The sequence below is a fragment of the Solanum stenotomum genome, chromosome 2 (genome assembly GCF_019186545.1).
Source record: "Solanum stenotomum isolate F172 chromosome 2, ASM1918654v1, whole genome shotgun sequence".
In the NCBI taxonomy this organism is placed as follows: Eukaryota; Viridiplantae; Streptophyta; class Magnoliopsida; order Solanales; family Solanaceae; genus Solanum; species Solanum stenotomum.
This window is the reverse complement of record NC_064283.1, coordinates 19,595,592-19,619,713: the sequence shown is the minus strand read 5'-3', so window position 1 is coordinate 19,619,713 and position 24,122 is coordinate 19,595,592. Positions and strand designations below refer to the sequence as shown.

At 33.2% G+C, this 24,122-nt stretch overlaps 1 protein-coding gene across 3 annotated transcripts in view; it reads left to right on the top strand.

Moving 5' to 3' along the window:
• LOC125855629 (asparagine synthetase [glutamine-hydrolyzing] 2) overlaps nucleotides 1-24,122 on the top strand; it is a 55,673-nt gene that overhangs the window by 6,022 nt on the left and 25,529 nt on the right. Inside the window, exons 2-14 of one of the 3 annotated variants that reach the window (XM_049535379.1) lie at nucleotides 4,576-4,714; nucleotides 5,728-5,823; nucleotides 6,012-6,153; nucleotides 11,575-11,670; nucleotides 12,741-12,835; nucleotides 13,753-13,914; nucleotides 14,724-14,804; nucleotides 14,903-15,124; nucleotides 15,241-15,375; nucleotides 16,122-16,202; nucleotides 16,784-16,870; nucleotides 16,966-17,073; nucleotides 17,239-17,598. In XM_049535379.1, the coding sequence (XP_049391336.1) occupies nucleotides 4,576-4,714; nucleotides 5,728-5,823; nucleotides 6,012-6,153; nucleotides 11,575-11,670; nucleotides 12,741-12,835; nucleotides 13,753-13,914; nucleotides 14,724-14,804; nucleotides 14,903-15,124; nucleotides 15,241-15,375; nucleotides 16,122-16,202; nucleotides 16,784-16,870; nucleotides 16,966-17,073; nucleotides 17,239-17,394 (1,600 nt within the window). In that variant the 3' untranslated portion in view covers nucleotides 17,395-17,598. Of the gene's footprint in view, nucleotides 1-4,575; nucleotides 4,715-5,727; nucleotides 5,824-6,011; nucleotides 6,154-11,574; nucleotides 11,671-12,740; nucleotides 12,836-13,752; nucleotides 13,915-14,723; nucleotides 14,805-14,902; nucleotides 15,125-15,240; nucleotides 15,376-16,121; nucleotides 16,203-16,783; nucleotides 16,871-16,965; nucleotides 17,074-17,238; nucleotides 17,599-24,122 lie in introns of those variants that run through there. The other 2 variants (XM_049535380.1, XM_049535381.1) reach the window with 2 other exon arrangements.

Genomic DNA, 24,122 nt, shown 5'->3' with positions numbered 1-24,122 from the left:
ATATATATATATATATATATATATATATATAAGAGAACCCTAGGCCCGCCTACGTGGCACCACCACAAACCAGGATTCCCTTTATTTATTTATTTCCAAAACTAGCATTCCCCTTTCATGAAAAGTTGTGATTGTTATGAAAAATTATGACTTTTATGAAGAGATGCAACTATTATGAAAAATTGTGACTTTTATAAAAGGTTGTGACCTATCCAAAGGGTTGTAACATTTCCAAAGAGTTGTGTCTTTTTCGATAAGACACAATAAGCATTTGTTCACACTACCCGTTGTTGTCTATAAATAGAAGGATTTCCTTTCATTTTAAAACAATGAAAATTCTGAACTTCTTCTTCTTCTGCACAATTAAATATTCGTGTACTTTGCTGTTGTTGAGTGACTCACTGACACCATTGTTTTTGTATCAATACACTGGTGAATAGAATCGTTCCATCCTGAGAGGATCTATTACTTTAAACCTTGGGTACTAGAGGAGAATAGTTTCCTTAAGGGGGCACTATACAATCAGTGGACTCGATTTTTTCCTTTCTGTTTCATTCTATTGTTACAAATCCTGATATGTTTTCACAGTCATTAATTTATGCTTCTGATATTAATTGTTGTTTTTGAGTACATGTTTTAAACTTTGTTGTTTATGTTTTTGCAAAGTTATTGTTATAAGTATTTATTAGTACAGATTAAATAACACATGTTAATTAAGTATTCACGCAAGTTTTCAATAAAAGAATTCTTTAAAGATCTATACTACCATCTCTTGAAGACAAAATTCAAATTTGGTATGCCATTGTAAGGACATAAAGACCTTAAAAACTTTATTGCACCTTGATGTGCGAAGTGAACCAAGAAAAGAAGACAAAATTAATAAACTTTTGACATGGGTTCAAGGATGTGCCCGATGACCTATAGAGGAATATGACTAGACTGAAGCCTCTTTTAATCCCAAAGACATAGATAACAACACAATAAATTAATTGCTCAAATTCAATATGAAGTATGGACAAATTCTCAAGTTTACTACAAGTTGTAAATACTTTTCTTGAAGTAATAAATGTGTTTCTCAACACTGCGATTGGAATAGAAGTGCAGTTTCAAATTGAACTCCATCGCTTTAGTATGTCGATTTTAAAAAAACACCCAAACAAACTGAATAGTTTTGTGTAATATTTTTCTCTTTCAAGTATATATAATAAGTTGAATTGTTGTCTAATATGGTACATTCCCCCTTTAATTTTCCATTTTAATAATTACTTATGATACATTTAAATTGGGAACTTTAAAATGATATATGTAAAGCAAAAGGTAGGGTTGAATTTTCTACATGTTAGAATCAAAATATTTGTTCACTTTTTCTGCCTTTTAAAATTTATTTATCCCTTCACCAACGATTATTTATTAGAAAATTTAATATCTCAGGTTGATGTTCATTTGATTCCCCAAAAATATCAAATAGTAACACTTCCTGGAAGCAGAAGGATAAATTATAAAATCAAATTAAAGATGATTGATTGAAGGATAAATTATAAGATGTTATAATTATTATTTTCCTTTACATTATTAATGTTCGTTTCTATGTAATCTTGTATGTAAGATAATATAGTGTTTTCGTTTTAATGACCGATAGGTTTTAAGTATTATTTTATAAATTCCCTCATATAAAATTCCCGTGCGAGGCGTGTGTAGTTTAACTAGTTGTTTATGTATTCTGGAATAGTTCGTCACCATTTCCTTTGACCGGAATTCCCTCCTCTAATGTTCCAGCACTTCAATAACTCACTTGTCTACTTGGTATAATCCATTTGCACCCCACCATATTGAGAAATAACTGCCATAATATGGCAATGGAAAAAAATTGGTGATTGATACTCTTGGGCATGTTCCACTTAGTAGCATTAGAGCACAACTGAAATCCTCTTCTTTGATGGGTTTCATGTGTTAAGAAAACCTCTCGAACTACCAACCAAGTGAAGGATGTCACCTTATAAGGAGCATTGGTTTTCCAGATGTGTTGCCAGGATCACAGATTACCTTACTGCCCATCATAACTTGAAAGAGAATAGAAAGAGTTAACAGTGATGCTGGCCTTACTATGTAATTTCCATATCAGCTTCTTGACCATTGCCTAGCCCGTGAAAAGGCTCAAGAACACCCATAAATTTAGCAAGCCTCTCCAATTCTCAATCATTCAAATGTCTTCTGAAATTAAAGTTCCAACCATCAGGTTCTCTGATAGTACCCGAGCTTGAATCAGGCATCAAATGAGTTTGAAGAAATCTGGATATAGATCTTCCAAAGGAGCATGACCTATCCACTCATTTACCTAAAAAACAATTTACTTTCATTCCCCATTTAAACCCAATGTTGCTCACAAAGAGCTCTAATATTCTTCCATAAACCCACCGCATGAGTAGAAGTCACTGGTTTAGTAGTCCAACAGCTTCTACTTTATACTTTTCACTGATGACAGCCTTCCAAAGTGACTGCTCTTGTAAAGAGAGTCTCCATAATGGCATAATCATTTCATTATCATTAATGCCTCAAGTTTGTAATGCCAAGACACCTTCTTGTTATATGTTAAAGTACTCCACTTGACCAAGTGAAAAAATCTTTTTTTTACTGTTTCTCTGTCAATGAAGTCTCTTTTTAACACATCCAACCTCTTCTCTACTTTAACATGTATTGGGAATAAGGATATAACATACGTGGGGAGTGAGTCTAGTACACTGTTAGGCGATGCTAATCTACCCTAAATATATTTTGACTTTTCCATCTTCCAACCTCTTCTGACTTTTTACAAGTACCCCTAGTCAAATCTTGGAAGATAAATGATTAGCTCCCAAGTTCAAATAAGTAGAAGGAAGAGTTTCCACATCACAACCCAAAACATCAATATTTGTCACTTAACTGAAAATAACAAGGCCTCCTCTGATTGATATGCAGTCCAAAAACTGAATCACAAAAGGTGAGTACCAATGGTGGTGTTCAAGCATTCTATTGAAGAATCATACATCACAAGAGTATCTTGATCTTATAGAAAACAGAAAAGGGCCAAATATACCCATGTACTATCAAAAATAGTTTAAATATACCCCTCGTTTGAGTTTCGGTCCAAATATACCCCGCCCGTTATACTTACGGTCCAAATATACCCCTCCCGTTATACTTACGGTCCAAATATACCCCTCCTGTTATACTTACGGTCCAAATATACCCCTCCCATTATACTTTTACAGTGATTTACCCTTATTTTTAACAGATGAACAGGTGGCGAGCTTAGAAACAAATAACACATCCCCAATTTTAAATACCTGGTTCACTTTACAAAACTATGGACTTAATCCATCCGCAACCCATTCACTTTCCAGCAATTGAACCTGTCCAAAGAGTCTACTACTTACTGTTCAGAAATGCTATGTGGAAATGGCCAGGCAGGTTAATGATAAACTTGCGAAAATAGATCCTGTTTTTCTGAAGCTTGCAGATGCCATGATCACTTGGCTTGGGATGAGATTAATCCTGCTACTAAAGACTCTGCCTAAGTTCGCAATGCTACTTCAAACAAAATATCTCATAGTTATTTGTGCCTTTTTATGTGATACCTTTGGGTTTATATGATTCTGTCATCTGTGTACTTTTACATATTTTTTTCAACTTGGAGTTGCCTTCTTTTCATCTGACCCCACGTTATACCTAGAGATCTCCCAAAAGCCTTTAGTTTCTGTTTTCCCGAGCCTAAAATTATCCTTTTTCCCATAATTGCGTCTGTAATGTTTTGCTGTGTTGGCCATTTTCATTCCAGTAGTAATGTTTTGTTTGCTGTGCAATATCTAGTTTCTTCTGAACAACTATTTTTCTTGCTTCTGTTTTCATCATCATCAGTCCCCACTTCTCCATTTGATTCTTCATCTAATAAGCATTGTACCCCTCCTCTTGTTCTACCCTATTTAAAATCAGTTGCTATTATCTTGTTTGATAAGTCATGCACCCAGTTGATGCTGCATATTTAGTTTCTTTTCCCGGGGACATCTTTTCCTTCCTGTAAACCACAATTTCTTTCCTGAAGAAATTATTAGATATTGGTTCTGGCCAATTCTGTTCTGTCCAAGAAAAGAAGGGGAAATCTCCCAGCATTCAGTTTTTGGCCTTACCCGCTTGTTTTCCGACTTACTGGCCACATGTTCATTCCCTTTTAACAATTGCTGACCATTATCTCCTCTCATCTCTGTGGTTTTCCGATAAAAGTAACTGCTTTTCAGGGCATGCTTCGTGCACAAAGCTGTTGTTTTTTGGGTCGGGACATGCTTTGTGCCCGTGGTGCTAATACCCACAGTGTCTTTAGTATCACATTTTCAACTCCCAATTCTAATTCTGTAAATTGCCTACATTTGCCTCTTTTAATTGATCTTGAGTTGGGCTCTGAATCTAATTCTCTGGGCTTTGCTTTAGAGTATGATAAGCATTAATTGTTATTACTTCTGTCTCATATTCTACGTAACAGTAGACATGATTTTTATTACATGAAATCTTCCTAATTTTTCTTTTATATGATGTTAATTGTAGGTTGCGCCATAGAGGACCTGATTGGAGTGGATTGCATAGCCATGAGGACTGTTATCTTGCTCATCAACGATTGGCAATAGTAGACCCAACTTCAGGAGATCAACCGCTGTATAATGAGGACAAGACCATTGTTGTTGCGGTAGGAAAATATTTACCATATACTTATATACTTCAATACCACAGCAGTAAATGGTCTGTGGACAGTTTGTCTTTTGATCTTCTATAGTACAAGCTTTTCCTTTAGGGTAAAGTTTCTCTACTTTACAGTGAATACAGGAACTTAGAAATTAGGGATTTGTGAAGAAACTTTTGGTTCTTCACTTTAGCGGATTATGTGATGCACAATGGCAGTCAATTAGGCATCAATTAAGAAGAACAATTCTAGGAGCTTTGAACTCGAAGAATTGAGAGACTAATTCAGGGCTTGGAGCCGAGACATTAGAAGAAGAAGAAATGTATTATCATTCAATGAATCAGCTGTAATCCTTTACATGGTATATATGGATATATTCCATAACTAAAATCAACTGCTACTTACAACTCCTAACTGAATGTTATAACAGAATAACATAATTGTAACTAACTAATGAACCCCAACTAACTATTGGACATCATCCACTAACTAACTTGTAAGATCTGTAGACTTGCATCAATATGTGATAAGTAACCAGGCGATTGACTAGATGAACATATAGAGTTTACCGTTATTAGTTTTTACTCTCAGTTTATTGAAAGATCTGTGGGTCACATGGTAGTACAACTTTTCTACGCTACATAAGTCAAATGTTGATGGTTTTTTGTAGTTCCAATGATGTCATTTGTGTTTGGATAAAGGAATGATATGTATGATTGCATTTTTTGGGTTGAAATTCAAAAGATAAATGTGCAACCAAAAAACTTACAAAACATACAATTCTGTCATTTGTGTTGACTGTATGATAAAGTGCTAATGGTGGTATGAGTATTTTTATGATACTGATGCGTCCTTTTTATTTTTGATGTTCTAGATAAGCTTCTCTTGTCAAATAGCTAAAAACTATTATTCACACATTTCAAGAGTCTTCTTTGCTGGGCTACTATGACCTTCTCCCATAGCTCGATTTTGATAAATCTTTCTTCCATAAGATTGTTATCTGCTCCTTTTGGTTTTAGGTAAATGGAGAGATCTACAACCATAAGGAATTACGGGAGAAACTGAAGTCTCATCAGTTTCGAACTGAAAGTGATTGTGAAGTTATTGCCCATCTTGTAAGTTCTTCAAGAATATATTTAGAGGAATATACTGACTTCTCAGTTTCTGCTGGTAGAATGATTTCAAAACACTAGGACTCAAAGTTTTCATCAATAGAGAAAAAATGAGTTCTAGTAAGAAAATAAGGTTTCCTGCCATAATTTCTTTCTTATTGTATATGTACTGTGGGATATACCTTTGGCAGTATGAAGAATATGGAGAAAACTTCATTGACATGTTGGATGGGATGTTCTCTTTTGTTCTTCTTGATACCCGGGATAAAAGTTTCATCGCTGCTCGGGATGCCATTGGCATTACACCCCTTTATATGGGGTGGGGTCTTGATGGTATGTTACTTTTTTGTATAATTATTTTTTGGCATATGACCCTTGTGATAAACCGTCTGTTAGTTATGTGAAGTCACTTTGTTGTTTACTTGTGATTTTACCTACTATAATTCTGATATATACTGTCTCACAAACAAATGATGTATAATAGGACCCTATCATATATGTAGTTCTTGGCGATCAACACTGTAACAAGAACATCTATATTTGCTAGTTTAATTCAAGCTTCAGCCAGTCTATTACTCCAGCGAACTACACATACATCATTTGAAGTAACATTTACTTAAAGCCTAGCTATTCAATGATGTGAGGTACGACTAAGGAACTCTGCCCATCAGTTATAAGAGAAATGGCTAGCTAGATATTGTTGTTTGTTTTGAAGTCTTATCAGAAGACAGCAATGTTGTTGGTTTAATCACTTGATGGGAAATGTTAGGACATAAATTTTGTTTAGGAACATTTTTGATTTGGAGAAACATAGAAGAGAAAAATTGATAAAGATATGTCAATTCATTTAATAAAAGGGATCAATAGGTGTGGTATTCGATTTGGAAACTATAGGCTAAGAAGTTTTTGAGCTTGGGAGACACCTTATTCCTTTTCCAACTGTCATATAGTTGAAAACAGATTGTATTCTTTAAGGGCATTGCTATGGATGAAAAAAGTCTGCCTACTAATTGATTGTTGGGGATTCAGGATGGGTCGTCTAAAACTGAGGGGTAAGAAAAGGATTAGAGTGGTGAGTACAATAGGCTTTCTTGGCCATCCATGTTGGCTAGACTTGTTTCTTGAATTGTGATATTTGTAGAGGATTCGTGAACGTGATCTTGAACTTGATTCCACGTGCTAATAGTGCACAAACCTCTCTCAGCATCAACACTTCTCGTCTCCACCATAGCATGCCAATCTCGGGTTTAGCACAATGGTGTTGATCTTGGCTTCGTCGTCCCTCGCCTTTACATGGTGGAAATAGTTCTCCAAGTGTCAAAAAAAGTTCTCTACTTTGTGCATCACAAACCCTTTTGAACATTGGTGGCTTGGGAGCCTTGATCTTAGTCTCACTTGTCACAATAGCGTATTTGGCTGTCCCAGTCACGCCAGCACGATCTGCTCTTTGAGTGCCTCCATCTTTGCCTTCATGGCATTGATCCATGAGTTTGCACTTTAAGGCAGCAATGGTCTGACTCATCTCAGACTGCGTACGCCCATCCAAGTCATTTCGAATGCTCTCGATGTTCTCAAGAGTATGCCCCTCAAGAACTCTTGGAGTGTCTTCTACCTTCCCCAAGCATTGGCCAAATATCTCAACTGCATCTACCCCTGCATTAACCTTTGTAACCCACTCTCTACTGAGCGTGACATCCTTGGATAGGACCTCCACATCATCCTCGCTCGCCCAATGACAGAGGGTTCTTGGGATGTAAGCCCTTCATGCAACTCAACCTCGAACGGCACCTCTTGGTTTATGTTGGCAACATTCCTCCTTTTGTTATTACCCTTCGTGTCAGCGAAATCTTGGGTGACGTTGCATGGGGTTGGGTGTTAGCAACATTGATTTTTTCGTTGTTCGCCATTCCCTTAGTTGCAACCTGGCTTTGATTCCATGTTGTCGCGTCCGTAGTCTTCAACTAAGCGCACGTGCGACACTTGACAACTTGCTTATGTTCTTGCCCAACTTGCTCACGATGTTGCTATGCCAAGTCAGTCTAAGAGGCTAGGAATCACTAAGAGAGTGGTAGAGAAAACACAAGAGAATTGCAAGGGAGAATTGTATTATAGGAAACTTGATTGATTTTTGCTTGATGATTTTACTAATGAAATATCCCTCTATTTATACTACTCATTTAGGGCTAATATGCAATTAATAATTATCACACAAGTCCTTTCATATTTACAAGGATGTCCCCTTCACTAGAACTCTCTACATGCCTAGAATATTCTAAGGCCTTTCAGGAATTCTTCCTTGATATTCCATAAGAATCTAGAGCCTTTCCAAGAGAGTCCCCATGGTTCTAGAATCTTCCCACAAATGCTAGCATCTTTCTTATGTAAGCTACCACATGGCAAAAAGGTGTGCCAAGTGGCGCTTGTGTGGCAGGTAATCACATTTAACTGTAATAACAGACACAAATCTACCATATTTATTGTACTTCAAGAAGAGCAATAAATGAGGGTAGTTAAATTTCTGCATCTCCAAGTTTTGAAAGATTTCCTTTTGATTTCTGATTCTTCTTTGAGTCTTCTGCAGAGCTACACTAGAGAAACTCTATCATTTCATTCTTCTCATGTATTACCTAGCATGCTCCACCCATTCAAACCTAGAATCTGAGGCTAGGTTGGTATCAGTCAAGTCATAGGACTTTCCCCTAATCTGAAAAAGATTTTGTTCTCCATCCTCCCATAGGGAGAGAGAGAGATAGTATTCATCAACAATGTTAGAGGGATTCTGAGCTTGTTTGAGTGGCTATAAGAAAAAGAAAGGCTCAAAGGATGAGCTTAGATGCTTTCATAAAAACGAACAAGTGTGAAGAAGAAAGACTACTATGGTTTCGAAGAGAGAGTCATTTTTAGAGATGTTGGGTGATGTCGGGGAGGGTTTTGAGGAAAGAGAAAATGAATGGGTCATGTTGGATAAGGGTTTCGGACATTGGGTGAAAAGGTTGGAGGAGAGAGATTGACGAAAAAGAGAAGATTAGTGCTTACCTTGAAACTCATTTCTGAGATCATCTTTTAATTTTCAAAGTAAAAAAGAGAAATAAATTCTAGGTGTTTCGAGTGTAAAGAAACTGTTAAGAATATAATTATGTAAATGATAGTGTGCTCTCTCTTACAACTTAAACATTTAGATGAGATGGTCACTCTTCAACTGTTCAACATGGTATCAAAGCAAGCAGAAGTCCTGGCTTTGAGTCTCACCGCCACTCGTTGTCTCGTTTGGACAATGAAAAGAATCAGGTCCTCACGTGAGGGGATTGTTGAGGATATAATTGGGTTAATATAAGTGTGCTTTTTCTAACAACTTAAGGTTTTAGATGAAATGATACTACTTTTAATAATGGTAACATTTCATTAAAAAACTGCACAAAGTTAGTGCTGGTAAAGGAAAACATAATACGTTTTCTAGAATATCAAAATATGAAATCCCTTACAACAAAACTTATAGGCATTCTATGATATCAGTATGGAGTCACTATCATTTACAGGACTTCATTTACACCAAAAAAGAAAAAAACTAAATATATAGTTTAATTTTATTTATCTGGATGGAGTTCCTTTTGTCCTCAAAACACCTGTCCCTTCCTTCCGGACTGTCCACCATATGCATGCTGGAATATTTTGCCATCATTTCTTTTGACTAACACTGCCAACCACTCCACCCCAAGATCTCAAAAGGTCAACTGATACCTTTGGCATAACTCAATTCATCTTAACAATACTGAGGAACATGTGCCATGATTGAGAAGTAATAACACTGTAGGAATAAATGTGAATTATCTATCTGGAACTCAGCCGGTAACCCCTCCTTAAATTTTCACGAGTCAAACGGACTTGTCTGGCCTCTAGCCATACAAAACATAGCACCTTAGAAGGTGCATGTTTCTAGGGTCATCCTCTGTCATCCTGTCTATTGCCCATCAGAATCTTGTAGGCTGATTTAACTGTAAACATCCTGGTACTTGACCCTTTCCATACCAAGGAATCTTCATAATCTGTGAAGCCTTGCACCTGATACAGTTGACTTAACGATTCAGCAACTCTGTCCACTTCTTAATCATTTAGTAATCTTCTAAAACTCAAATTCCAGCTTTGATGTCCCTTACAGATGAAATGGTCACACTCTTCAACAACAACCAATGCATGAGAGCTGAAATACAAGTGCTTGTATATGATGGTTTTATGGTGCAAATTTCATGATGTACATGACATTCACAGAATGAGAGATTTCATTGCCCTCTGCAGAAGGACCCACAGACCAGGATAATCCCCTTCTTTTGTTTTTGTGTAGGGATATCTCACTTTTGTACAGTCCAATCACCTCCTTGTTGTTTGGATTTACTCCATTTGTATATCTTTAGCTTACCGATAAAAGAAATAATAGAAAAGAGGCTGGAAAATTCTTCTGCTGACACGCCAAGGGTTTTCAACCATTTTAAAGTCGGGGAGACAAGTGGAAATAATGAAAAATACAAATTAAAAGGGTCATCTAGTTGACAACATGAGAACCCCATCAGTTTTTTAGCTCAAAAGATTTTCCATTCTTGCTGATAAGGTAGGAGAGCAATCTCCTACTCAATTAAAGGAGGTTCTCTCAATAGAGTTAGAGGTATCAACATTCAACAGAACCAAACAGGAGCTGGTCTATATGGATCAGGTTTTGATGAAGGGAGACCTATGTTTGGGAACACAGGAGCTCAAGTACTTCTGCTTAGTTACTAGACATTTTATGTGATGGATATGACGGAAATACATTTGAGTGACAAGAATAGACCAGGACTAGAGGGATAACATAACAGGTTTGGGAAGGTGAGGAGGTTTTGATATCATTTTTAGCTTATGAGCAAATTATGGGGTAGTAGTGGAGTCAGAGGGGAAAGAGATCTACCAATAGCACATCCTGTATATGCAGTTAGAAACACTATCTAGAAATGTTAGAGGGACTACTACACGACCATGATAAGCATGCAAAGGTGTGTGGCAGCTCCAATTGGGATGTGGATTAATGGGCTATGCTGGTACGAAACTTTCTTGCCTAGCTTTGACATCAGTTTATCTGAGCACCTTAGGAAGACAGAAACGTAGGACAGATTTAATAGTGATGATATTTTCTGCTTACAAATGTTGTTGACAAGGGAAAACGATAAATTGCACAGAAATAACTCTTGTAAACCTGAATGATTTTAAAGATACTTTACAATGTATATGACTATATGTGGTACATCTATCTTGTGTGAGACACTAGTACATTCCATCTATATATGTGCTCGGCCCATGTATGCATTGGACTACAATTTGTATTTATATGGATTGCAAAAGCCTAGCTGATTCTGAGCTGCTTCTTAATGCCTTAAGTAGAAAATAAAATGTGTTTTTAGTGTTGCGTATTTCACTTCAAAGGAAAAGGAGAAACATTAGGTAGAATGTAGCTCTTTGACTTGGAACCTTACACATTGAAGTTGACAGCCATGTTTGTTTCAATTCGAGTTGTTTTAAGTGGTCAGTCTAAACAACTGTTTATGTACGTTCACATTATTGCCCATGTCCATAATTTTATCTTTCCACAATTTGCTTTCAGCCCTTTCTGCATATAGAGAAAATAACAAAAGTTTCCATTGGATCATGTATATAGGCTGCACAAGTTCAAATTTTAAACAACTTTGCATATGCAATCAGTGACTTGAAATAACTATTACTTTTATGCAGGCTCCATATGGTTTTCCTCGGAGATGAAAGCCTTAAGTGATGATTGTGAACGATTTGTTAGCTTCCTTCCCGGTCATATTTATTCAAGCAAAAATGGTATGCTCATCTCTTAGCCTGTATTTCATTCATCTTGATAGCTGATCATGTTTCCTGTATGGTCAACATACTTCTCCTATTTATGTCATATATTTGGATCCTGTTGAAAACAGTCTTAAAACTCAGCGTAATTATTTATCTCTTGATCAACCAAAAGAGTGAGATCTACATGGTATTGTTGCACAAAATTGCTTCTAGGTCCCATCTATCCAAGCCTTGGTGTAGAGAGTACCCGGTACCCGTGTTGTTAGGAGGTAGCAAGTACCCTGTGAAAAGTAGTCGAGGTGCACGCAAGCTAGCTTGGTTATCACAATTATAAAAAAATTGCTTTTACGAATGCAGCTTCAATCTTGAGGAGTCTTTTGGGATGGTGGATGTACTTTTAGTAATATTAATTGACATAAATCCTTTTGTTTTGTACTTATGTACTAGCAAGCAGATTATATTTTACTTTCGAAACCCCTCTATGGATTAAAAGAAAATGGTAAGTGTAATACAACGTTACAAACGGTCATTTTTTTATGTGTTTCCAGTGTTTACCTTAAAATAAGATTCTATTTTCCCTAGAGAAAGGAAGGTTAGTGTAATGAAACCTCAATAAGAAGGAGCTATTGAGCTCTTAAACTAGAGGAGCCTGTAGATAAAAGCCAAATAAAGTAGTATTTCTATGACTTCTTTATTTTGTACAGTGTAGAAGTTTGAGAATATTCTGTTACTAATATTATACATACACTAATTCTTGATGTATTGCAACCGTTTCATTAATATTTTCTCTACCAGTATTGATATAATACACTGGCCATATTAACATCGTAAACTCTATTTCCAATCCATACCATCATGTAAAATGAAAAGAAGTCATATATAATGAAATGATGGGAGTAATATTTATATTAGCTTAAATCCTTGGAGTATAGGATGGGGGTACTCACCAATTTTAGTTTTGTATGGATAAAAAGTGAACCACGGTTTTTGGTGTGAAGGGAATATTTAAAATCATCATTGTTATCAAAGTCATCCTTTGCTTTCAAGAACTATTCATTCTATCTCTTAATAAATTATATGTGCAGGAGGACTTAGAAGATGGTACAACCCACCATGGTTTTCGGAAACCATTCCTTCTACTCCATATGATCCCCTTGTCTTACGGAAGGCATTTGAGAAGGTCAGTTTATTCTGGATGTTGCATACAAAATTGTGGCGCAACCATGACATACTCCCCGGACATGTTTTTGACATAGCCCTTTAAACTTTAAAAGTAGGCACCTTTCACTTTGTTCTATTTTGAACTTTGTCAAAGTCCTTGGACTCTTTCAGGACACATCCCCTTGACTGATTGGAGAGAAGATATCCTTGATGTAGCTGTCATTTTGATTGTCCTCTTGTTTGTAATACTTCCCCCTACTAAATAAAGCCTGTGTTTGTCCAAAGAAAATAATAAAATACTAAACCAACTTGTTGATGGATGTGAACTGTGGAGTGGGCATGATATTTGGTCTCAATCATTATCATATCCTTCGACCTTCACATGCAAATTGTACAGCTTTGTGTAAAATGTGTCAATAGCTTTTCCTGGGATTTTCCCCTTTTATGTACCCATTCTCTACTATCTGTCTATTACTACTGATTTAGTGCATTAAATGTTATTCTTTTTAATCGTAATTTGTAAGCAGTTACAATAAAAAAAAGAACGCCATTACAAGCTGCGTAATGTGCTTAACAAAATCAGCTAAGCTATCATTTACAGCTACTATGGCCATGTTGCACCAAAATCTAAGCTAAGATATACAACTGCCTTTGATTTTTGGTGAGGATTCTTCTTTGTTCCCAAAAGATTTCTTGTTTCTTTCCAGCCAAATTCCACTGAAAGGCTGCTGGAACTGTTTCAGAGAGGGTATGAAGCCTTGTGAATACCCTTTCTGTGCCAACCTTGAAGGAACTGTAGAGTAATTCTTAGCCCACTTAGGCCCAAGATACTGAAAAAGAAATCCCATTGTTGAGAGATGAACTTTACAATGCAGAAACACGTGGTTGATGCCCACATTAAATGCTAATCTTATTCTGTACATTTACTTTATACAGGCTGTAGTTAAGAGACTCATGACGGATGTACCATTTGGTGTGCTTCTCTCAGGCGGACTGGATTCTTCACTTGTTGCTGCAGTGGCTAACCGTTATTTGGCTGATACAGAAGCCGGTCGGCAATGGGGATCACAGTTGCATACATTTTGTGTAGGCTTGAAGGTGATGATGCTTCCTTAGTGAACATGCTCTGTTTTAGAAATTGATAGCTGTATTATCACATAGAGGTTCTGGACATCATCGCTGTCCCTTTCACATGTTTCATACATAGGATTTGCAAAGTAGTAGCAAAATGGAAATTTTCCAAATAAGATACCAAATGCCTTCTCAGGAAATGAATCTTACCATTAGGATTTGTCGATTTCCTTTTGATATCGTGGTTAATTCTGATATGACCTTTCTCTATCCTGGCTTTCATTTTCTTGTTTTAGTTTATATCTCTTGTTGCAGTTATATCTCTCTTTTTTTTCATGTCTTGCTTACTTTTGGAGAAAGGAAATTTAACTGCAGTTGCAAGGTTTGGTACTATTAACTTGCTTATTTCTTTCATCATCGGTCCTGAAAATGTGCTACTATCTTGTATATTCGGGATTTTGGAATCTTCCAGTGTGAATAACTTTAAATGATAATCAGAACTGTTTGCAGTCATTTCTCTGAACTAAATCAACATCTGTTCGAAATTTCTTATTGCTGCACTTTGATTACCTGTGCTAAACGCTTTCAACACATTTCATGAGGCCAAATTTGGCAGACTTTAGTGTACTTAAAACTGTTTAGTACCTTATTTAGTAGGTCTGTTATTGTCCACAATCACACACAAGATTCAGAGTGTTTTTAGGAAGCCAATTGGTGTGTGATTGATGGAGTTCTGAGATGAGTGTTTTATCCATCTTTGTAGTGTATTGTTTCTTTTCTTTTGTTTATATTTTGCTGTGTCATTGTAATTTAGGTTGTCTTTTCTTTGACTTTAGGGTTCTCCTGATCTGAAAGCTGCCAGAGAGGTGTCAGACTACCTTGGAACTCGTCACCATGAATTTCACTTTACAGTGCAGGTAGCGTTTCCTAATGACGTACCAAGCTGATTTTCCTTCTCTGGAGTGTAACCACTTAAGCAAAAATGACTATATACTTGTTTGCATTGCTATATCAGGAAGGAATTGATGCCTTAGAGGAAGTCATATATCATGTTGAAACATATGACGTAACCAGTATCAGAGCCAGTACACCAATGTTTCTCATGTCTCGGAAGATAAAGTCATTGGGTGTGAAAATGGTTTTATCTGGTGAAGGGTCTGATGAAATTTTTGGTGGTTATTTATATTTCCACAAGGCACCCAACAAAGAGGAGTTTCACCAAGAAACTTGTAGAAAGGTGGATCACATTATCATTTTTCAATCATTCAAGGGTTATTGGAAGTAACTGCATTTCTATTTAGAATTATCTTTGAACTATTTCTAGCTCTGATGGATGCTTTGATGTTAATCCAGATTAAAGCACTTCATCTTTATGATTGCTTGAGGGCCAATAAATCTACTTCAGCTTGGGGTGTTGAAGCTCGTGTACCTTTCTTGGATAAAGAATTTATCAATATTGCAATGAACATTGATCCAGAATGGAAAATGGTAAATGCTCCCCCTCTTAAATCTCTAACCCACCCCCACCCAACCACCAAAACTAGATTAACAAAGACCAAGAAAGAAAGAAAGATCCTTTTCCTCCTTCAAGGAACGGTAAAGTGACATCTTACATAAAAAAATGTCTAGAGATTACTGCAAGTTATGTAGAAAAACAGTCTTCAACATCATGGGAGACCAGGGTTCAAATCTCAAGTAAAAAAAATGTTAGGTAATTTTTTCTCATATGCTTAAGCCTTGGTGCAGAGTTACCTAGTACATGAGCTAGTGAGAGGCTGCAGGTACTTGGTGGATAAGTTGAGTTGCACACAAGTTGACTGAGCCGTTCTTCATAGAGACAAGTTGAATCTTGTTTCTTCATGAGTTCATGATGTGTCGACTTTCCTGTGTTTATCTATAAATAGATGAGAGCATTTCTGGATCATGATTTAATTTATTTCGCTCTTTTGAGGTTTCTGAAGTTATTTCTAAACTCAAGCTTGCTGCGGTTTATGTTAGGTCTAGAGAATTTCTGCCAGACAAAAAATGGGAAGTACATTCAAGTATTTATCTCCATATTACAAGTCCAGTGTTACTTAAAACGGATCTGATATATTGGATACAACATAGCTTCATACCATAACTTCATTAAGATGTTGCTGATTTCATCTGTACATCTAGTATGATCCTACGATTTAATCTACCTCTGTACAGTGACTATAATATGCTGAAAAACCTTTCTTGAAACATTACAGATCCGACCTGATCTCGGAAGAATAGAAAAGTGGGTTGTACGCAATGCTTTTGATGATGATCAGAATCCTTATCTGCCAAAGGTTTGTTGGTTTTTCTTCTATCAGGTCCAATATTCAAAATTGTTTATTCATTTGCATAGTAAAGAAGGCAAGTAGACTCCTTGTTAAAACCAAAAAAAAAGAGGCAAGCAAACCCCAAGTAGATTGTGTACTTATGCACAGATGTGTAAGATGTGTACTGTATGTGTCACATTCAAGGGTATTATATGTACAAATCCCAACTTGCATATATATTCACGTAAAACACATGCATGTGTAAGACCTATATATATACTCCCTCCGTTTCACAAAGAATGACCTCCTTTCCTTTTTAGTCAGTTTCAAAAAGAATGACCTCTTTCCTTTTTTAATAATATTTTACTTTTTACTTTCCACGTGGCATGTTTAAGACCACAAGATTAAGGGCGATTTTGTACATTTGACATAACTTTAATTTAGGACCACAAGATTCAAAAGTTTTCTTTAATTTCTTAAACTCCGTGTCAAGTCAAACCAGACCACTCTTTTTGAAACGGAGGGAGTATATATCAGTTCAAGCTATAAATGACGATGAAAAGACATTATGATCAAGTTGTTGAGTCTTCTCTGTTTTCTTTTTTTAGCATATTTTGTATAGGCAGAAGGAACAGTTCAGTGATGGAGTTGGCTACAGTTGGATTGATGGCTTGAAGGATCACGCGAACAGTCAGGTGAGCTTTTTTGTTCCTTTTTCTCTTCTCTCTTTTCCCATTCCTTCTCCCTTCCTTTTGTGGTTATGCTGAACACATCTTGTACATTGTTCCAGGTTTCTGATTCTATGTTAGCAAACGCAAGTTTTGTTTACCCTCATAACACACCCACAACAAAGGAAGGGTACTACTATAGAACTATTTTCGAGCGATATTTCCCCAAGGTGGGTCTTTCATGTCTTCTTTTCCTTGGTATTCATGTCCAATTTATGATACTTTGTCCCAAGTAATATTTTCTTTTCAATATTATTTAAGCCATTAACAAGATTGCTTCTATCTTGGTATTTGTTGATAAGGTTAATCATAATTTTAACTATTATTTGGAGCAGGCTGCTGCAAGGGAGACTGTTCCAGGTGGTCCAAGTGTGGCATGCAGCACTGCAAAAGCAGTAGAATGGGATGCAGCTTGGTCCAAGAATCTAGATCCATCCGGTCGAGCTGCTCTCGGTGTTCATGAAGCTGCTTATGAGGTTAAAGAAACATGAAGTTGATAAAGCTGCAGTAGCTGTTTGATTGTATATCTTCATTCAAAACCCTGACTTGTTCCTCATTTGACTTCTTTCACGAGTTTGAATTCTCTGCTTCTGGTTTCACAATTACCAAAGTTTATTTTTTACTTGAGAAGAAATATGACAAATATGTCTTATTCATGACATGAAAACAAATTCATCATGATTCAATGTCATAAATCACTATAACTACTATGAGATCTCAAAGAAAGCATATCCAATCTCATGCTCAAATACACAAAGGGTTTTTGGTACTTGAAATAGTCCAACTATAATGAATCCTCTTAATGGATACAAAGAACTCATATGAGTCCTCTTTGGAAACCGATATGTAGAGATTCTATAACTAAGTTAATGAAAAAAATGAAGGATAAATTACCTATATACACATCTTTATTTTCCATAATTTCCACCATTCCCTACCATTTCAAAAATAATTTCAAAATCCCTTATTTTTTTTCAATTCTCAAGTCAAACGGATACATAAGTATTTCAGCCTTAACACATGATTTCCTTCCCTTTTTCACTCCTTTAGTCTCTCCCTAATTTCATTCTACAATCTTATCAGTTACAATTTTCATATCAATTTGATTTTCAAAAGGATTCTCTACAATCTTATTAGTTACAATTTTCAAAAAGGATTCTCTACAATCTCAGTTACAATTTTCAAAAGGATTCTCTACAATCTTATCAGTTACAATTTTCATATGAATTTGATTTTCAAAAGGATTCTCTACAATCTTATTAGTTACAATTTTCATATCAATTTTTTTTTCCTAATTTTTTCTTGTTCATATTTTTCTAATATATATGTGTTCAGCTTTTTAATGTATCTAGATGTGTTTGTTTCTTAAATTAATGTGTAATGTCTTCGTTTCAACATTATGATACATTATAATTTCATTATGTACAATGTATCGTGTTCAAATTACTAAATTATCTTACGGTTATAGTTTGGGATACATTAACTAGATTTTTAATGTATCTAGTTAATTTGTTTCTTAAATTAATGTATAATATATTTGTTTCAACACTATGATACATTACAATTTTATCATACATAGTGTATCGTGTTCAAATATTAATTTTGATACTTGATATAAAATTTCTACTAAATGTATCATTTATCATGTATCTTGGTGTTTCTATGTATCGGATACACAACATTCTATTCTTACATGAACAAATACACATTTTTTAGACATGATACATAAATTCGAATTTACGTAATTGTATCTGATACGTAGCAACTACCAGATACATAAATAGTAATGTATTGATAAATCTATCCATCTCGGAAATAAAATTCAGAAAACGATTACACAAAATTATAAAAGGTATGAATGATCCATCAAAGGTATGGATCTCTTTAGAGTTTATGTTTGTTGTATCAATCCATAATGGATACATTGAAAATCCAAACTCTTGATTCTTCACCTCAACGATATATCAGATCTCCAAATTTTTCCTCAACTCATCGATCTTTAATTCAGCTGCAATGGTTGATTTGACATTCACAAATCAATATTTTGACCAACAACCATTTCATCACTTTTGTATCATTCATACCTCACATCACTTTCTCAGATTTCGAAAGAATTTGCTTCAGATTCCGAAAGAAAATCCTTACTTTCTTAGATTCCGGAAGGATTTCCTTCTACTATATATCAGATTTTCAAGTTTTCCTCATCTCATCGATCTACTGCAATGGTGGATTTGAGATTCATAAAAGAAATTATTTGTCCAACAATTATTCATTATGTATCTTATCAAATTTTCGGTAAATTTGAATCTGATTTTGAATGATTATTCGATGAACATGAGACGATGAATAGAGAGAAAAAAATGAATTTTGAATTTGTTGATTTTGGAAGGATTTGCTTCTGATTGAATTGTTTGAAGCTAGGAGGATTTGGAAGAGAATTGAGAGAAGAAAATTTGAATTTTGAATTAATTGAAGCAGTTACCATTTGAGAAAGATTGACAACAAATTGATTAGCGTGATTTGGGGAACTCACATTCAAAATTGATTACCTTTCCTTTAAAAGTGTAACTGAATTTGTTTTAATGTATTGAAATTAATGTATCCGACTTGTTTGCTATGTATCCGAATAACACTGATTTTGAGGGATTTTTGTAAATTGAAAAAGAGTAGGGATACAATGTAATTTAGGTCTTTACACTATGGGATTTAGGTAAGTTATACAAAAATGAATCATATAATAACTTATTTTGAAAAACACTATAAATCATTTTTTATAATGAGTGCATTTTTCCTGTAATAATTTGTGGAAGTTAAAGCTTACTAATTCCTTAATGAAAATTTGTAGCTCGTATAAATATAATGTTGGAGTTGAAGGAGCATGTGCAACAAAATTTATCTATATGAGTGTGGAAATAGTTCGTTTTCTATGAGAATTTGGCTTATTATTAAAAAATACTAATGAAAGTTGAAATAATACAAGATTGTGGAAATAGTTCATTTCCCATGAGAACTTGGTTTGTTTTCAGAAACACTAATAAAAAATTGAAATAACATAAGATTGTTATGTACTATCTAGTTCTGAAATTATTACTAACTAGAGAACTCATCCGCACTTCGCGTGATCATAAAATTATGAATAATTCATTAAATACAATATAAATAGAAGAGATATTTTATATAGAACAATGTTTGTATCTAATATATAATTAATATATATGAATCTAAGTCAAAATTTCTAATATTTTAAAAAAATTTCTCCTTACATAAAAAATATCGAAAATAAAATAATTACACATTTTTATAAATGTGCACAGGTACAATTTGAATCCATAACGAAAAAACATAAGAAAATTACATGTGACAAGAAGCGAAAGAACACAATATTTATTGTTGCAATTTATAATGATTTGAAAATAAATAACATAAATATACTATTTTTTTAAAGTAAAAAATAAACAACAGTGGAAATTATAGAGTTACAACAATTAGAAATTCATATAAAAATTAAACTTAAAGAGCTATGTACCACATCGATACATAAGAAAAAAAATACAATACACATATCATTATGATTTTAATCATTAAAAAGGTAGAAGAAAAAACGAAAGCAATACATAATGTTAAGCTTTTGTCGATATCAACTTCACAAGCCTATCACTATTTGAGTTCTTTTTTATTCGAGTCAAGCACATGCATGAGTATGATACTTAATTGAAAATGAAGGAAAACTTTGGATAGAATTTCATGAAACAAAATCTATAAATTTATATAGATAAAAATAAAGGAATGTCATAAGTTGTCTTCACTTTTACATTTAATATTTAAGGGTTATGAATATGAAAAGGTAAAGAATATGAGAGTTATAAATATTATTATGTGTAACAACTAAATAAATGAGTTATGAAGGTAAAAATATTAAAACAATTGTGGTGGAAAAGGACAAATAAAAAAGACATAAATATAGGACTTCAAATGATATTAATATATAACTATATCTACGTGGGCAAATCTCTAATTAAATGGATCAAATAATTTTTAATTTTTAATACTTATTATTTAATTGGTATGTGAAGAGTCTTTGTTATAAATATTTTTTCATAAATGAAATATTTATTTGTAATAAATTAAGTAGTTTATTTTTATAATAAAATAATTAATTTAAATTTGAGGAAAATGCCAAAAAAAGGGAGAAAAAGGATAAATACAAATGAAGATCATATATCACCTTGTCTATGTTTCTCCCTTATAAAGAAATAGATTCATTAAGAAACACAATAAGTTAGTATAAGTTTATACATTTAAATTTGGAGGTTATGAGGAGTTAATAGAGATTATAGAAATATACGTTATGAAGATAAAAAAAATATAAATTACGAGAGTATATATATATATATATATAATGAAAAAAGAGATATTTCTTAGTTTAAGAAAGGAAAATTTATGAAATTAATTTTAGGAAATGACAAGTTTAAAGTTATAATTAAGTTTGCAAGATAAGTTTCTCCCTTATTTATTTAATAGGATAAAATGAAAAGGTAAAAGTTTGTATGAAATTAATTTTAGGAAATGACAAGTTTAAAGCTCAAATTAAGTTTGCAAAATAAGTTTCTCCTTTTATTTATTTAATAGGATAAAATGAAAAGGCAAAAGTTTTAGATAAATGAAAACATTTAACATATGATAAACAACAAATTACAATAAAAAGTAAATTGGGCTGATTAAGCCAAAAGAAAATCATGTCTTTTATTAATTTTTTTCGTTCAAAACGAAGAAATAAATAAAAGAGGACAAAACAATATTAATTGAAATCAAAACAATGCAACAATAAATCTTTGGAAAATATTCAAACTTTTATACTAAATAAAAGACGATAAAATAATATTAATTGAAATCAAGATAATACAACAATGAATCTTCAAAATGTTTGGAAATTATTCAAACTTTTATACTACTATGACAATCTCTCTTCATGAATCTTCCAAGATAGTTAAGCTTCCTTTTTCATTTTGTTGAACTTGTATGAAATAATGTGAACATCTCTTTGCCTCTTTGATGAATATTTGAAGAATATATCTATGATCTTCATCAAAGCAAAGGTCATATAATGATATTATCTTTTCTATGTCTTTTTTTTTATTATTATTAAGTACATGATTGATGAATAAAAAGATGAAGAAAAGAAAATTAAAAAGGAGAAAAAATCTATACTAATAAAAAGAAAGAATGAAAAAATCGAAATGAGCATTCAACATCTTCATAGATGATTGGTATTTATAGATTGGGTAATCCAAAAAAATAGTTAGAAGGGAGTTGAAAAGACATGTTTTATTTAAGTAGAGAATACAAAAATATAGAGGTTTTTTGTAACTCATTATATATAATTACAATAATAATTATGATTGAATTTTTTAATTAATACATAAATTATTTAATGAAAAAAAATGTCAAAAAAAGAAGAAAGAAATAAAATAGAAATGGAGGCCATAGAGAGGTGTCACCTCACCTTATCTTGATTCTCTTTTATAGATATTACTACTTATTAGAAGTGAGAGTTGAGGTGTACCAACACATGTTTGGCCTACTTTATTGTTGAATGAACATGTGGATTGCATGTGTTTCAATATTTTAGATACAAATAATTTCCTACAATTTTCAATGTCTTCACTATTCCAATTCTCTCTTTTTTTTATTTTACTCCTATTTAGAAATGGGAGTTTGGGAGGACCAACATTGCACTAAAGAGTTGGACTAAAAGCTATAGAAATTGTACATTGAGTCCCACCAAAAAGATGAACTATTCTTTTTTCTACCTTCTATTCTCCCCTTTTACTCTCTTTAGTTTATCTTTCATCATAAATTTTTCATACATCTTTAAAATATTTTGAATTATTAATTGTTATGAATTATAATGTTTTGATTTTTACGAAGTTTACAAATATATAAATTTCATTTTAAAAAAATTGAAGATATCATACGCAAATTTATGATCAAACTTAAACTATTTGATTCTTGAGAAATAAAAAGTGTCACATAAAATGGGATAGACGAAGGATAACTCTCAATTAAATTTATTTCACTTTTTAGTTTCCATTTTTAACATAATTTTTGAAGTTGGATTTGTAGGAATTTTATAGTAGACCCATTTAAATTTGACTTTTTTATTTTAAATTAGAGAACTTGGCCACACTTCGCACAATCATTAAAATTAAATATTTTTTATTAATTTTATATTTACTCTGTTGTTTAATCGTAATATTATTATTTGTTTTAATAATATGAAGATTGTGAAAAAAATAAAGCTTCATAAATTTTACATCTATTAAATGAGGAAGAATATATTTTTTATCAAATAAGTTAAAATATATTTGCTAATAACAAATTCTTCCATTGCATGAAGTTGATCCTTTAATATATAATATATATTCCGGTGTACCATTCTGCTTAAATGTCTAAGAAATATCTCATAATGTCAAATAACACTGTAATACTCCCTTTGTCCCTAATTACTTGTCCACTTTTAAATTGACACATTTATTAAGAAATCAATTAATGACATAGTGAGTTTATCATTTACCCCTATTAATTATGAAGTAGATGAAAAGTTCTGCAATTTTCAAAGTAATTTGTCATTTAATTGAGGGTATAATAGGTAAAAAATAAGTTCAATCTTAATTTGTCAAAATGGACAAGTAATTAGAGACAATTATAAAAGGAAAAGTGAACAAGTAATTAGGGACAGAGGGAGTACTAAACAAATGCATCAGCAAATGAAATTTATATTAAAAATATATTGAATGATGACGTAATGATACCTTAATAGAATTTCATATCCATTTAAAAAAAAAATACTTCACCCTTTCAATTTCGTTATATCTTCTTATTTAGTAGAAGAATCATCATTTATTATATTCTACTCCACCTTAATTGTACCATCAGAGTTTTAAGAATAAACATTAAATTTTAAATCGAAATAAAAAATCATTGAAAAATGACAGAAAAAATAATAATAGTAGATGAAAATTAAAATAAGGTGCAAGAAAAGCCTTTTCACGATAATTTTTTAAAATATATTGATAACAATTAAAATGAAGCTGTTATTTTATCTTTAAAATTAAGTTTGATTGAATTGAATTAGTACAATGAGAAAAAATATTAAACTAATAACTTTTTAATGTTATTAAATGCATTTTCTTTTTAATTGAGTAGTAGATTAAAAGTT